Source organism: Glycine soja, chromosome 14 (genome assembly GCF_004193775.1).
Source record: "Glycine soja cultivar W05 chromosome 14, ASM419377v2, whole genome shotgun sequence".
Taxonomy (NCBI): domain Eukaryota; kingdom Viridiplantae; phylum Streptophyta; class Magnoliopsida; order Fabales; family Fabaceae; genus Glycine; species Glycine soja.
Genome location: NC_041015.1, coordinates 18412940 through 18429490, shown reverse-complemented (window position 1 = coordinate 18429490; position 16551 = coordinate 18412940). Strand labels below are relative to the sequence as shown.

At 35.5% G+C, this 16551-nt stretch overlaps 1 protein-coding gene across 2 annotated transcripts; it reads left to right on the top strand.

The window, feature by feature from the left end:
* The first annotated feature begins 2876 nt into the window (after positions 1 to 2876).
* Positions 2877 to 10312, top strand: LOC114385126 (DDB1- and CUL4-associated factor homolog 1-like). Of its 2 annotated transcripts, none has more exons than XM_028345107.1 (5): positions 2877 to 3192; positions 3748 to 3827; positions 3934 to 5353; positions 6469 to 8089; positions 9659 to 10312. In XM_028345107.1, exons 1-4 carry the CDS (start codon positions 2968 to 2970, stop codon positions 6892 to 6894), a joined length of 2151 nt encoding a protein of 716 aa, XP_028200908.1. In that variant the 5' UTR covers positions 2877 to 2967; the 3' UTR covers positions 6895 to 8089; positions 9659 to 10312. The 2 variants fall into 2 exon arrangements, with proteins under 2 accessions (XP_028200908.1, XP_028200907.1); XM_028345106.1 differs by having other exon boundaries at positions 9648 to 10312.
* Positions 10313 to 16551: the final 6239 nt, after the last annotated feature.

Below are 16551 nucleotides of genomic sequence, written 5' to 3'. Positions count from 1 at the left end.
GTGTCCTAACACTAGTCGATACCCTATCATACATATCTTGGATAGCTCGAATATATGCAACCCTAACCCCTTTCTTCTCTAGAGCTTTCCACAAAATCTCTCTAGGCACTCTATCATACGCTTTCTCCAAGTCAATAAAAATCAAGTGCAAGTCTTGTTGGGCCATGCGATATTGCTCCATCACCCGCTGTAATAAATAAATCGCTTCCATGGTCGACCTTCCCGGCATGAAACCAAATTGATTCTCAGTAACTTGAGTCTCCTTTCTTAATCTCCGTTCGATCACTCTTTCCCATAATTTCATGGTATGACTCATGAGCTTGATTCCCCTATAATTTGCACAATTTTGTATATCCCCCTTGTTCTTATAGATTGGCACTAACGTGCTTCTCCTCCATTCCTCCGGCATGCGTTTTGACCTCATAATTTCGTTAAAGAGTTCGGTGAGCCACTCAAGACCTCTATCTCCAAGAGTTTTCCACACTTCAATAGGTATGTTGTCTGGCCCCACCGCCTTACCGTTACTCATTCTTTTCAACGCTTCCTTTACTTCCTGTTTCTGAATCCGACGATAGTACTTATAGTTTCGGTCCTCTTCTCTTGTGTCTAGACTGCTAGAGTCATATCCATATCCATCATTAAATAAGTTGTGGAAATACGCCTTCCACCTTTCCTTGATATCTTTTTCATGCACTAAGACTTTTCCTTCTTCATCCTTAACACACTTTACTTGATCCAAATCTCTAGTCTTCCTCTCTCTACCCTTAGCAAGCCTATATATAGATCTTTCTCCGTCCCTGGTTCCTAGAGCTTGGTATAGTCCGTCAAAAGCTTGGGCTCTTGCCTCACTCACCGCCTTTTTGGTTTCATTTCTAGCTATCTTATACTTATCCCAAGTTTCAGAATTTCTACACCTAGACCACTCCTTGAAACACTCCTTTTTTACTCTAACTTTGCTCTGAACATTTTCATTCCACCACCACGATTCTTTACCCCTAGGTCCAAAACCTCTAGATTCACCCAACGTCTCTTTAGCCACTTTAATAATCTCTTGGGACATCTTGTTCCACATATCATTTGCACTTCCTTGTGATTGTCCACACCATCCCTCCCATATCTTTTGTTGGAAGATTCCTTGTTTCTCACCCTTCAAGTGCCACCATTTGATCCTTGGTGCTACCATAGGACTTCTTCTCTTTGCCCTATCTCTAATTCTTACATCCATAACCAAAACTCTATGTTGGGTAGTCAAGCTCTCTCCTGGGATAACTTTACAGTTCAAGCAATACTTCCTATCAGACTTCCTGATAAGGAAGAAATCTATCTGAGAACATGTCCCTCCACTTTTGTAAGTGATAAGATGTTCCTCTCTTTTCTTAAACCATGTATTGGCTATAGAAAGATCCAAAGCCTCCGAAAACTCCAGGATGGATTTACCCTCCCCATTCATCTCCCCTAGGCCAAAACCCCCATGCACCCCCTCAAAACCTCTAGCCACGCTACCTACATGTCCATTGAGATCCCCTCCTAGGAAAACTTTCTCTCCTTGGGGTATCTCCTGAAGTACCCCTTCTAGATCCTCCCAAAATTTTACCTTAAAGTGTTCTGCTAACCCAACCTGAGGTGCGTACCCACTAATAACATTAAAGGTGTCCTGTCCCACTACCAATTTTAAGGCTATGATACGATCTCCTACTCTTCTTACATCCACGACATCCTTCTTCCACTCCTTGTCCACAATAATCCCTACCCCATTTCTTGATCTGATTTTTCCCGTATACCACAGCTTAAATCCCGAGTTGTCTAATTCTCTCGCTTTTTCACCTGTCCACTTAGTTTCTTGTAGGCACATAAAATTGATCTTCCTCCTCACCATAACATCCACTATTTCCATAGATTTTCCAGTAAGTGTGCCTATATTCCATGTACCAAAGCGAATCCTCCTGTCATGAACTAGCTTCTTTACCCACACCCGTTCACGAAAATGTGGGAACCCTTGCTTACTTTTCACTACATCCGGGCGGCGATGCAGCGGCCCTTGCTCTTTTGACACTGTACTCGAGCCATACAACGCGTTGCTTCCGGGCAACGACCTAACATTCACATTATTACGTAATTGATCCATGTCATAGAGATTCGACAAAGTTTAACGTTGGCTGTCGAAAGCCTAACACAACCCTCTCCTTTTATCCGGGCTTGGGACCGGCTAAGAATAGCAAAGCTAACCTAGGCAGGATTAGAAATAAAAACAAACAAGTAAATAATATAATATAGATCAGGAAAGGTGGCAGAACCTCATAATTAGATTATAATATATTATATCTGAAATAAAAAAAAATACACAATTATAAGAGTAAGTGATAAGCGGAAGAAAAAATTGATTTAAATAGATAGAGGACATTCCTCAAGTGTACACTGCAAGTTATTTCAGTTAAGAAAAATATAAAATATGATGATCCCAAACTTTTTTTTTGTCAAATATCATGGGAAACTCATGTTGAATTTTTCTAAAATTTTCTTAATACAATGATAATCATATATTACAAGTATAATTAGTCTCTTATTCAAGTGAATTCTAAGGTAAGAAAAAAACATTAACTTAATTTTTTATTTTTTATATTCAATTTAATTTTTTAAATTTTTTTGTTTAATTTAATCATTTAATTTTTAAAATTAATTTAATATGATTTTAAATATTTATAAAATATAATTTCTTAATATCATTAATCTAGTTCAGAAGTAATGATCAGATTGAGTGGATTGTAAAAATTAAAAAATCAAATTTGAATAAAAAAACTGAAGACTAAATCCAACAGAACCAATAAATTATTATTTTTTAAAGGTGAAACTGAAACTTGACCCTGCCTTCTCTGAGGTTCAAAACAAAACAAAGCCCTGTTTATGTTTAAAAACACTCCACTACACGGCAGTGCAAACTGACTCTGTCTCTGACTCCATTACTCTACAATGGCGACGAGCGTAGATTGGGATGGTTCATCCCTTAGGGCGCTGAGCAAGTGCATACGCTCCCTCCAAATTGAACTCGAAGACCCAATTTTCCAAGCCAACCCCACCGTCTCAAACCTAATCGACCAACTCCACGACCTTCTTCAACCTCTCTCTTCCGCCCTAATTCACCAACATCCTTTTCGTGATCCTGCTTCTTCTCTGCCTCGCCATCACGAAAAGAAGGTATATTCATATCATATATATCACATACGCTTCTCATTATCTAATTGTTTGATTTCAACTCTGTGTGAGGATACTAATAAAGCTTTGAATTCTGTTGTTGGATTGAGCAGGATTAATGGTTTTTCCATGCACACAATATCATATCATCAATTGCCTCTTTTTTATATACATATTTTTGCCCTTTTCGATTTTTTTTTAAAAAAAACGTGATTTTTTTTATGCCCGAGGTTGAGGATATAGAGCTAATTTGTAACAAACTAATATTCCTAATTAGTTACTCTTAACAGATATATTCCTCATATTCAATAAATTCTGTCATAGTTTGTCTGTTTCTTGTCCATATGCCACTAACCTTAGAATCAAGGGCGTAGATCACATGGTTATAGTGTTTCAACATGGCTGTAGTACAATTACGTCTTTGGACTTTAGTTTTACATATTCGGGGATAATGATCACGTGGTTTTTCTAAGTTTGTTGCTTAAACTGAGATAGCCTAATAATGATCTGTGCTTTGAGACGGCAGTATTAATATATGTATGCAAGTTATATTTGTAGATTGATGGAGCTATTCCTACCTTAAGGCAGATTGAAATAGAAGCTATAGCTGCTGCCACCCCTATAACGTACCTTCCAAGGTATTCAGTGTTTTTGTATGATTGTCCTTTCCTGAATTTTCCCATATATTTGCAGTTTTATTTTCATCCTCCCATCTGAATGTTTTTGTTCTCTTTGAATAATCAGGGACCTTTTGCTCCTAATTCATGAACACCTACTGGCATCTGGATTGTTACAAACTGCTTCAATGTTGCTTAAAGAGGCTCAGTTGAAACCTTTGCCAACATTGGTTGCCCCATCTTCTCTTGTGCAACAACCCTACTCACAGGAAGCTCCTCCAATACAACTTCAGTGGCCTTCTGCTCCAGTTCCAGGATTTCTGTCTAAGAAATTAAATCTTAATGCAGAGGATAAGGATGTTGAATCTCAGTATGAGACTCCAATAATCTTGCCAATGAAACATAAGTTATCTGATTTAAAGGATATAGGAGTGTCGTCATCATCTGGAAAGCGATTGAATGTTGGGGATCTAGGATTTCATTCTCCTATTTGTCCAACTCCAAGTGTGATACGTAAAAGTAGCCTGCAGACTGATGCCACTGTGCTTTATACACCAAGTTCCAATCTGAGAAATCAACAAGGGCCCTGTACAGCTGATTATGTGGATGAGAGTCAAAGAAGTATGCCAAATCTAGGTCAGATTACACCATCCTCTCTGGTAATTAATGATCATCTGCCCAATTACCCAGAACGTATAACATTAGATTCTCTAGTGGTTCAGTATCTGCAGCATCAGCATTGCCAGTGCCCAACTCCTATTATCACTCTTCCATCACTTTCTCTTTTGCACCCTCATGTTTGTGCTGAACCCAAGCAAAGTCTTGATGCCCCTTCTAATGTGACATCTCGTCTTGGTACACGTGAATTTAAATTTATGTATCATGTACATGGAAATCGCAGGGATCGTAAATTTGTTTATAGCCAATTCAGACCATCGGGCACTGCTGCTGATGTTTACTCGTTAACAGGCATTACGTTTCTTGGGGACTCTCCTTTTATTGCTGTTGGAAACAACAGTGGAGACATCCAATTTTGGGATACTACTTCATTGAAGCACCATGACGACACCTATCATTATGAAGAATGTCACAGAGATCCCTTGACACTTATTCAGTCTTTTATTTCTGCTGACTGCCAGCTGTTGCTTTCTTCAAGTTCCGAAGATGTAAAGTTGTGGAATGTTTCATCATTTTTAAATGACAATGTTTGGGACGAATACGAAAATGTAATCCATTTTTTTCATGGATGCAAGGCTGCCAGGTTTAGCCACTCAGGGAATGTTTTTGCAGCCTTGTCATCGGAATCTGCACCACAGGAAATCAAGTTATATGATATCGAAACATGTGAGCTAGAGTCTATGTTGTTATATACTTCTACAAATTTTGCCAGTAGGGGTCATCTTTATTCTCCAATCCATTTTAGCCATTCTGACTCAATGCTGCTTTGGAATGGTGTCTTGTGGGACCGTAGGGTTTCTGGGCCTGTTCATCATTTTGATCAGTTGACAGACTTTGGGGGTGGAGGCTTTCATCCTGCTGGCAATGAGGTATTCCTAATCTTGCACCTGTCTTACAAAATAGAATGTATGCTGCAGGAAGTAGGAATGTTTTCTTGATCTGACTCACTGACTGCAAGTAAAGTTAGCTAGAAAATATAGGTATACTACTTACTCTGACATTGACTGATGAGTCTCAATTAAGGGGAATAAGAGATATAGAGAAGGGTTGATACTTGCTTTGGTAGGGGGTTATAGCAGTAAATTTTGATGAAAGTGACTTTGTTTTCTTTACTTGTAAAGGAGAGGTGAAAAGTTAAGGGGAGTAATATTTTCTGATTTTTTTTCCAATTTTGGGGCATAAATGTTACTGTACTTTCACTAGGTTAAAACTTCCCCCCTATTTTGTACCTCATACTCATAGCTTCACCATCCTTTGTTGTCTTTGCCACCAATGATCACGGCCATCAAATCATGGAATTGGTACCAACAAACTGATTGGTAGTTGTTGATGAGAACTTTAACCAATGAATGGTGATCATTCTGTCAGGCAGTAGGTTCTCTTCCCTGCCACAGTAGGGAGTGTGCCGTGGTAGAGAAGGTTTTAGGCAGCACCTTTGAGACTATGGCACAGAAAGTGATGGCTTTCTCTGTAACTCCTCTGGCTTGGGTCACTGGGGATGAGTAAAACCACAAGGGTTTTCGCTGTCACAGATGGCTTTGGCTCCTGAGGTTAGGGCTGTGGCTCCTGAGGTTAGTGCTTTGGCAACAATGAATCCCTATATCGTTGCGGCATGGATAAAGTTTCACCTATGCAGCAGTGCTAATGCCTTTCTGTTGCGACATTGTTTTGCTTGAAAGATGCAGGATCTATACTGATATTAAACAAGAAATGGTTCAGGGGTTAAAAGTTGATCCTCTTGCATTCTATTTCTTACCAAACAAGTAGGAATGAAAAATTTTATGCTATAACTCAGGATTTTTTTCCCTTTGCTATTTGAGTACTACTTAATTCTGTAATTATTTTCTTAAAACATTTTTTAAGGTGTACCAAACAAACCCTTCGCAGAAGTTCTTGTAGATCTAATTTGGGTTGGTTGAAGGATAATGTGGCATTTTTGAATGATCTTTTTATTGAATGTCAAAAAATGTTTTGTTGTAACTAGGTTATTATAAACTCTGAAGTGTGGGATCTGCGCAAGTTCAGACTTCTTCGTAGTGTACCTTCATTAGATCAAACAACAATAACATTTAATGCTCATGGAGATGTAATATATGCTATTCTAAGGAGAAATATTGAGGATGTAATGTCAGCATTTCACACACGCCGGGTCAAGCATCCGCTTTTTGCAGCTTTCCGCACTGTGGATGCAGTGAATTATTCTGATATTGCTACTACCCCAGTGGAACATTGTGTGCTTGATTTTACTACTGAGCCAACAGATTCATTTGTAGGGTTGGTTACTATAGCAAAACATGATTGGTATATTGAATATGAAGATTCAGATTCAGATGAAAGTCTTCTTCCAGAGACGTGGGGCTGTGTCAAAATCTATGAAATTGGTCATCGAAGTCCAACCAATGACGATTGATGACACAAGTAAAGAAAGGATGAACAAATTGTAAGTGAGCTTGATCATGGTAGATTGCTTGATGACGAAGATGGAGAGTTCATCATGGATGATGTATAGAGCTGGAAGGAAGAACTGGTATAGTGGGCATTGTAAATGAAGTCAACAAGGATGAAGATGAAGACAAATATTTGAATCTTTTTGTAGTGGTGAAGAAGATTTTGGTTTGGAGTATTAACTATTGATCAAATGGTTTGAGAGGCTTTAATTATTGTTATTTTTTCTTGTTTATATCCATTTTATGACGAGAAATTTTTGGTTCAAAATTTTGCTGTGTTAACTTCCATGAACAGATTCTCCATGCTTGGCTACATACTTCACCCAAAGAAAAAAGATTCTCCACCATAAAACTTATCTCTCATAATGCAATAATGCCAGTTTCTCTCTCCATCTTTGTCTCGTATCCATCCCCTCCTCTCTTTCTCTATTTACTGTTTTCTGGAAGCAGCTAAGCTAATCAGCTAAAGTGCTTAACATAGCAAAATCTTTTCTGGTATCCAGAGATCTGTTCTTAGCTTTTCTGCTTTGCTTTTAAATGCCTCAACTTTGTTACTTTCTGAGAATTTCCATCCGGGGCCTTTACTTGGCACTTTCCATAAATTTGGTCTTGCTTTTGCGTCACTGATTCACCCTGTTGTGTTCTAAACTTTTCCACTTTGATTTCAAGGCTGGTTGCAGAATAAATCAACATGCTTATTGAAACCCAGGAATAAAAAAACCAGCTTTGAGGTTCAAATTTGATATACTTTATAAAAGAGGATGGATTTGATTTTCTATTGGTCTTTGATTCTGGTTATCTTGGTTCATTGTTTGTGGAGTTGATGGGGTGGAAAGTTTAGGGGGTGCCTTGTTCTTGTGATCTTTGCTGGACTGTTGGTGGGTTTGGAGAGTGGAATTGGTGTTTCATCGGGGCACACAAGCAACATACCATTTGCTACCATCCACTGTGGTTAAAATGCTATAGGACAATGGTTTTAAAAAGTTAAGCTTTTTGATGCTCACCCTGATTTTAAATGCTCTAAAGAAGTCTGGGATTCAGGTGATGGTGGGTGTACCAAATGTCATGCTCTACACAATGGCTAACAGTACGTAAGCAGCTGAAAAATGGGTTTCCAAGAATGTTTCAGCTCATCTCATCTGGGGGAGTGGACATCAGGTAAATTACTCTTTTGTTACTATTGTCTGAATTATGTCGAGTTCAATCAACCATTGCTTTATGCAGTTCACAACTTTAGGTATGAATACATGGATTGTGCGATTCAACTATTATGTAATTCTGCATTTCATGTTGTGGATGAACTGTGTTAAGCTGTGAGTTTGGAGACTTTCAAATGATAGAAATTACTTGTCTTTCCTTGATGTACTTTTAGTGGAATACTCTGCGGAATCCTTTCAAATGTGTTTGGAATCATTAAAAATTAGCATTGCTTCAATTTTTTTAAATAGAATTATTTGACTTGGTTTGGTTAAGAAATCTATTCTAATTGATTTGGTTTTGAAATCAAATCCCCTCAAATCTGACCAAGTTTGAGTGATTTTCTATATGGACATCAGGTAAATTACCTTTGTAATTCATGATTTTCTATATATATATGAACCTTATTGCTATGAATGTGATTTTTATTGATCCAACCATTGAATTATATGTACATATAATCAAGATTTTCTGTGTCAAACTTTGTCAAAATTGAATAACAATAAGAAAGTAATCAAATGATCCATATTTTAATATATTTTGACAAGTTTATATTACATTGATTTTAATCTATATGAATAAGGTTTCAAATAATTTTGGATTGGTATGAAATTTTGTATATGTGATCCATCTGAAAGGAACTTTCAATTCAATGGTGGGTTTTAAGAAAATATTATCTAATTTAAAGTTATTGAATGGTGTAATAGTTGATCAAAGTTACACGGTGTAATTTGATCCCTTTTCATATATATATATATATATATATATATATATATATATATATGCAAGTCAATGTAAGATGAGTTGTTGTCCTTCTTTGGTCCTTATTGTCTAACATGAGAACGGGCAGATCAAGTGTTGCACTTATTGAACAGGATTTTATGGTCATTCCACTGGCATTTGGCATCCCTGAGGAATTTCTCAGTCCTAGATGAGTAAAATTAATGATCCTCCATTACTTGAAACTAAACTTGTTTTGACGTGTAATTTCAAATCTGAATTTATTGATCACTTCATGTCTCTGCTCTCTTGCTTTTCTGTTGTTTGTCTGTACCAAATTGATTATAGTTGCACAAGAGTGATTCAGACATGGTGCTAAATTCTTGTCCACTAGTATTAATTCTTGGCCAATGTTTGATGAAATGAGAACATAAAAGTACGACATGGTTTATCAAATTCCATGAGTATCACTGTGTGAGCTGGTGGTGTGAAAACATATTATGTTTATTTACTCTGTTCCATTTTTAAAATTAAATGGTTGCAATGTCTTCGTAATTTTGTCAGAGGTTGAGTGTAGTTAGATCTCATAAGAAGTTAAGATTGAAAATATTGAGTGTAGTTAGATCTCATAAGAAGTTAAGATTGAAATATTTTCCTTCTGATGGAGGGAAATCAAGGAAGCCTATGTTTTCTACTTTAGAAATGTTTATTTCCCCAATTGTCAAATTACTGATTATTCATATGTCAGTGTTGCAATTCCTATATTTTCTCAAAAATTATTTTTTGTAATTTTTTCAAGGTATGTTGCAGTGGGAATGAACCTTGTCAACTTAAAATGGTACCTTGGAAGCTATGACACTTCCAGATCTTCAAACCATCCAATCAGCCCTTGTTAAAACTGGTTTAGGCAATCAGGTTAAAGTCACAGTCTCTCTAAATGCCAACGTGTAGCAGAGTGCTCAAGTACCTTCTGATGGTGACTTCAGGCAAGACATCCATGATCTCATGGTGCAGACTGTCAAGTTCTTGAGCCAGAACAATCTATATCCTTTCATCAGCCTCTACTGAGACCCCAAGTTTCCTGTTGATTATGCCTTTTTCAATGGCTTTCAGTCTCCCATAATTGAAGAAGGAAGGATCTATGACAATGCCTTTGATGCCAACCATGATACTCTAGTTTGGGCACTGCAGAGAATGGTTTTGGAAACATGCCCACAATTGTAGGTGAAGCTGGGTGGCCTGCGGATAGAGACAGAAATGCAAACCTTCAATACGCACAACGGTCTAACCAAAGCTTTATGTCGCGTTACATTGCTGGAAAGGGGACACCAATGAGGCCTGGTCCTATGGATGTTTACTTGTTTAGTCTCTACCAAATAGAGTATAAAGGATTAGAAATAACTCACTAGACCAAATAAATTAATTATTTAATATACAATAAATATGATATATATACTGCATTAATTATTTTTATTTATTAATATCAGTTCATGCGGTTAAATAAGCGACCATTGACCTACTAACCCAATACCTAGGTTGATCACTGGTCCAAGTTTCAAAACTATGGTAGACAGTACTTCATTTTTCATATTCAACATCTGGGTTTGTGCTAATATATGTAAAACCTGTTGAAGATCACAAAAACTTATTTGTGTAGTGTTAAATAATTGACAATATTTTTTAAAGTTATTTTGGTACAAGAATTCTTCATTTCTAAGTAAGCTATTCTTTTTGGTTGAGATTCTCTAGAATAGGAATTTTAGTTTGGTTAATATTTGACATTTTCAAAAATAATATATTTATGAAATTATTGAGAAAGTTTTATCCCCGTGAAAATGTAAAACTTATTTGTGTAGTGTTAAATAGACATGGCAAGAAAATCCGTATCCGTGGGTACCCGTCCGAATCCGTCCCGACTTTGACGGGTAATACCCGAGTTGACCGGGTATGGGTACGGGTTCGGGTTTTTCCCGATAACCAAAAGTCGGGTACGGGTACTAGTATGGGATTACTAGACCCGTCCCGACCTCGAACCCGAACCCGCCTTGCCACTTAAAATCTTTAGAATTTGTGCATAATTTAATCAAAAGGCATATAATTTTTATTACTAGTTAATTTTATTTTAAATTTTTTACATAATTTAATATTATTTTCTTAACTATTTATGTAGACACACGCGTTATAATAAATTTATTGATATATAAGTAGTTAAAAATAAATGTTTAACAATCAATTTATTTTTTTCTAAAATCAAATTTTTAATATTTTTTAACAAAAAAAATTTATTTTTCTAAATGGTGTATGGAACGGGGTTGGGGATACCCAATACCTGACGGGTACCCAACGGGTACGGGGATGAAATTATTGACATTTTCAAAAATAATATATTTATGAAATTATTGAGAAAGTTTTATCCCTGTGAAAATGTAAAACTTATTTGTGTAGTGTTAAATAGACATGGCAAGAAAACCCGTACCCGTGGGTACCCGTCCGAATCCGTCCCGACTTTGACGGGTAATACCCGAGTTGACCGGGTATGGGTACGGGTTCGGGTTTTTCCCGATAACCAAAAGTCGGGTACGGGTACTAGTATGGGATTACTAGACCGGTCCCGACCTCGAACCCGAACCCGCCCTGCCACTTAAAATCTTTAGAATTTGTGCATAATTTAATCAAAAGGCATATAATTTTTATTACTAGTTAATTTTATTTTAAATTTTTTACATAATTTAATATTATTTTCTTAACTATTTATGTAGACACACGCGTTATAATAAATTTATTGATATATAAGTAGTTAAAAATAAATGTTTAACAATCAATTTATTTTTTTCTAAAATCAAATTTTTAATATTTTTTTTACAAAAAAAAATTATTTTTCTAAATGGTGTATGGAACGGGGTTGGGGATACCCGATACCTGACGGGTACCCGACGGGTACGGGGATGAGACAATAAACTCAAACCCGTCGGATATCGGCTACGGGTACGGGTATGGGGATATGTTGAGGAGTCGGGGTAAGGGATTGGAGAGACAATACCCGTACACGACCCGCCCCATTGCCATGTCTAGTGTTAAATAATTGACAATATTTTTTAAAGTTATTTTGGTACAAGAATTCTTCATTTCTAAGTAAGCTATTCTTTTTGGATGAGATTCTCTAGAATAGGAATTTTAGTTTGGTTAATATTTGACATTTTCAAAAATAATATATTTATGAAATTATTGAGAAAGTTTTATTCCCGTGAAAATGTAAAATTCTTACTACTTGGGGCATCCAGCAGTTTTTGAAAATGCCAAAAATACATTTATGGATATTTTCGGTTATAAATAGTAATATTTGTTTTTCATTTCTGCAATGCCTTTTATTAGTAAAATCTCATTCCCTTAGTGTAAGTTATTTCTGTTAGCGTCCATTAACCTCCTTTTTCAAACGTTTTTTTGTCTCCAGTGGTGCACGTGTTGTTTAGGAGTATACGATGAAGTTGAGTCGTTATTCATCACTAGAGAAGAAGAGGTGTGTAAAAAAAATTTAGAAACCTACGGATTGCTTATCCGTATGAACCATATTGGTTATACGGATTGATGATCCGTATGAGCCCAATCTGTATGGCCATACGGATTGATAATCCATTGGTTTTATTTTTTTTAATTGTAAATAAAATTTTATGAATTATATATTTAATTTTTTTTGTAGTGTAAATTTTTTTGTAATAGTTTTAGCAATTTTAGAAATATTGATTTGGTGATATTATTTTATAGTGGTATAAAAAAATGTATTTAATAATTAGATTGATAAAAAAATGATAATATATATAAACTTTTAAAAATTGCTAAAACTAACATTAGATTGCTTAAAAACTTAAAAAATTAATTTAGTAATTAATTGAAAATAATTTAGTAATTAGATTGGTAAAAGTAACATTAGATTTCTAAAATTAGATTATACAAGTAACCCGTGCGTTCCCATGGGTAAGCTAAGAAATACAATTGACAATATAGATGTGAATGACATGGATAAAAGATAGTGTTTGTCGCACAAGATTGAGAAGCAAATAAGTGTGCAATTTACAAAAATTTACAAATGTTACTTCAATATTACAAAAAATTTATGATCAAGACATAGTAAAACAATTATTATATAAGAAACTGGTAATTAACAAATGGATAATATTCGACAAATTGTTTGTAGCAAAAGCATATCTACAAGGGATAATGTTCCAAGTCCTAATAATGTTGAATTTAATTCATAAACATGGCCAAAATAAAACATGGTTAACTGTTGGATTAGGGAATTCGAAAATAATTTCCATGCCAGCTTTGAAGGATTGGGTTTCACACAAATATTTCCATCTAGCTCCAATTTTAGCTGTCTTTCTCCAGTGATTGAACACAATCCGACATTCTGCAATGTTCTCCAAATTCAAATGAGTCCAGCCTTTGTCTTTAAGAAAATAATACATGGTGCTTGAAACATCCTGATATTAAGAATAATGTTATGTGAGAAATAGACGAAATTTAAAACTTGGGAGATAAAGATTTGCTGGCAAGTAAATTGGAAAGTTGCTTACTAGGCTGCTGCAGGTAATTTTGTGCTGAGTGAGAAACACGTTAAAAGTGACAGAATTTGACACTTATTTTGGATGACGACTGCTCTTGAATAAGGTCAGAAAGAATACACTCTTACCATAATGGGTTAACGACCCTTGATGATCTCCGGTCATGCATGCGATAGAAATTCCTCAGTGTTGTCCACCCTGCTACAATGGCAGGTCTATCCAAATCTTGGTTGTAGAGAACGGTATGCAAATTTCCATCCTTGTCAAGCAAATGCCAATAACGGTCAAGCACGTCTTTCCATCTCATAGCAAATGACCTACTAACTTCACCGTAAATCTACATTTGAAATAGATAAAACATTAGAATGAGACAAATAGGTTGGTTAGTTGCACAAAATAACTGAAAAATGATATATTAATTAAATCAAAATGAAGATGACCTGGTCCTTGACATTATTGATGTTTAAAATAGCCTCTGATGCAACCGTGACATTCAACATGATCTTGGCCATTTCGCAGCACTGTTTGTGCTCTTCATTTGTTAATTCTGACATAATTCACATTCAAGCATGATGTTGAGTATCTATTTAAGAAGATTATTAGACAACGATATAACAAAATTGACATTGAATTAGCAGTCATGATGAACACCAGTTCATTCTTAGCGTCACATAAGCAGGTACATAACAAATATATGCTCCATTAACCAAAGAAAGTGCATGCATAGAACATTAATGCTAAAATAATATTGTGTCTGTGAGTGAAAATACAAATGCATTCAGTACAACGCAAGGGCTTGGACATTCTTACTAGGCAGAGTGTCAAGAACCATTTCCAATTCCTTGTTGAGGGTGCTTAACCGTGATGATGGTGGAGCAGAGCCTAAGCTTACAAAATGTTTTGCGTCTTGATTCATCAATTCTAAATTCCACATACAATTCAAGGGTGCACATTGTTAAATGTTCAGACATAAATAACCATTTAAGCACATTATTATACAATCCTATACCAAAATTGACACTAATCCTCTTGTTTAAGCATAAATGGTAGTTGCTCGATGCCTGGAATTCAGAAGAATTGGTATTTGACTCCCAAAAGAGAGAAAGAAAAATAATAGTCTTAATATATATTTTTTAATTACACTACAAAAAAATTTCAAAAATAATTCATAATTTTTTTTCAATTAAATAAAAAAAACCCATACGGATCAATGGGTTTTTCCCCAGAAAAATAAGGTTTTTTCCACCATTGATTCAGTTCAAAGCACATCAAAGAAAGAACTTCATTCAATACAACAAAGCAATTCATTGATTCAATACATTCAATCAACCAAAACAATGAATCAAGCAAAGTGTGTGACAAAAATGAGTAGGAAACGAAGAAGAAGAAGACGAACCAGAAAGAAGAAGAAGAACCAGAGGAAGCAGCAACGTGTGTGAGAAAGCGTGAGAAGAAGCACCAATGTGTGCGAAGTGGAGGAACAAGAAGAAACAAAGAAGAAGCAGAGAAGAAGAAAAGAAGAAGCAGAGGACAAAGAAGAAGCAGAAGCGGCACGCACGAGAGAGACAATGACTTGTACAGACGAGTCACTGTTCCTATTTATATTAAACAGGTGAAGGGCATTTTAGTCCTTTCACCTAAGTTGCTGGGTGTCCCAACAAAAATACTGTGTGCCCAAAGCAATTCTCTTTTACTTAATGGGTCCTCTTTGGGGTGATTTTTTGGTACGGAGATATTAGTTGAGCAGTTATAATTAGACAAAATTACTTGTGATTTAAACATGTATAATAATTTTCTAACATGTATAATAGTAAAATTACTTGGGATTTAAATATGTATAATAATCTTTGCTAATAGTCTTAACATATCATTGGATCCTACGAGTAGTATTGGGGTGCCTTCCCATTCTACCACTTTTTTTTTAGCAAAAATAATTCATCTAAGAAAGTCTAAGTAATGGAAATAATTTTAAAATAAAATGAGTTATGTACTAGTCCCATGATAAATTGTTAATTTTTAATAGAAAAAAATGATGAACTATCTTATACACTTGAAAATTTTTAAGCCTTAATTATATAGACTTTTTAAAAGTCAGGACTATGTCACACAATTTAAATTTGAGTTACTAACTTACATTTATCTTTAGGGTAGTTTTAGAAACAAATTAATCATGTACTAATTAGTGATTCTGTCAACTTTTAACAAAAAAATTAACAAAAGAATTATTTTTTACACGTTGAAAATACACCCTTTGAAAGTTCAAAGACAAAGGGATCTAGTCACACATGACCAAAGTCTCATAATGTTAATTTTCATTTTTCCCTTTTCCTAAAATCCAGATTCTAGATTCCAAATATCTCGTGAAAGCTACAACTTAGCACAAATGTTGACAAACATTTCCTTAAAATACGGAATCTAGACTCTAGATGTTAGAGGTAAACCTTTTTTTTTCTCTCAGCAAATGTGAGTGTATTAATATAGAGGAAGGTACCAGAGGTACTAGAATGTTACATGCATCAAACCCAATTGACTATGCGCATCTCATCGGTTAAGTAGTATTAGATCAAGAAAGAGTGGAATACTTATTAACCAGGAGAAGGCAACAAAAATACATGCTATCTACATTACTCTACCACCAATGAAATTGATCCAGCAAGTGCTCTCTACCTCTCATACCACCGTTACTCAACATTGGGATATGTGACAAAAAGGTTCACAACATTTGGTTATTTATGAAACTCACAAATGAGAATTATCACCCTATCATCTCACCTCATTCCTCTGTACCAAAATCAAACACTTTGTAACCCACTACCCGCAACAATTATATAGTTCAAAAGTCACCACTTCGTCCTCATGGATATTACTCTGTCCCCTACATGCCAATCACTTCAAAACCACAAGATTAACTCCAAACACTCATCCATAAAAACCTGAGTAAAAGTGTCCAACCAAGCTTGCCATTGTTTCCAAATACCATCACTAACAACACATGAAAACGTGTGTTTTACAGCTATGAAACACTGACACAGACACAGACACGTGGACATTTGTAATGTCCAAAATGTAGGACACACACACACAAAATTAAATAAAATAAAATTACATAAAATTAAATATGAGCGATATGCATAAAAGATCTAA

Bases quoted from the DNA above. Each gene is read 5' to 3' on its own strand.
- LOC114385126 (XM_028345107.1), top strand. From the start codon at position 2,968: ATGGCGACGAGCGTAGATTGGGATGGTTCATCCCTTAGGGCGCTGAGC. The intron at 3,193-3,747 runs GTATATTCATAT...TTATATTTGTAG, and splicing joins CTCGCCATCACGAAAAGAAG to ATTGATGGAGCTATTCCTAC. The intron at 5,354-6,468 runs GTATTCCTAATC...TGTTGTAACTAG, and splicing joins TTCATCCTGCTGGCAATGAG to GTTATTATAAACTCTGAAGT.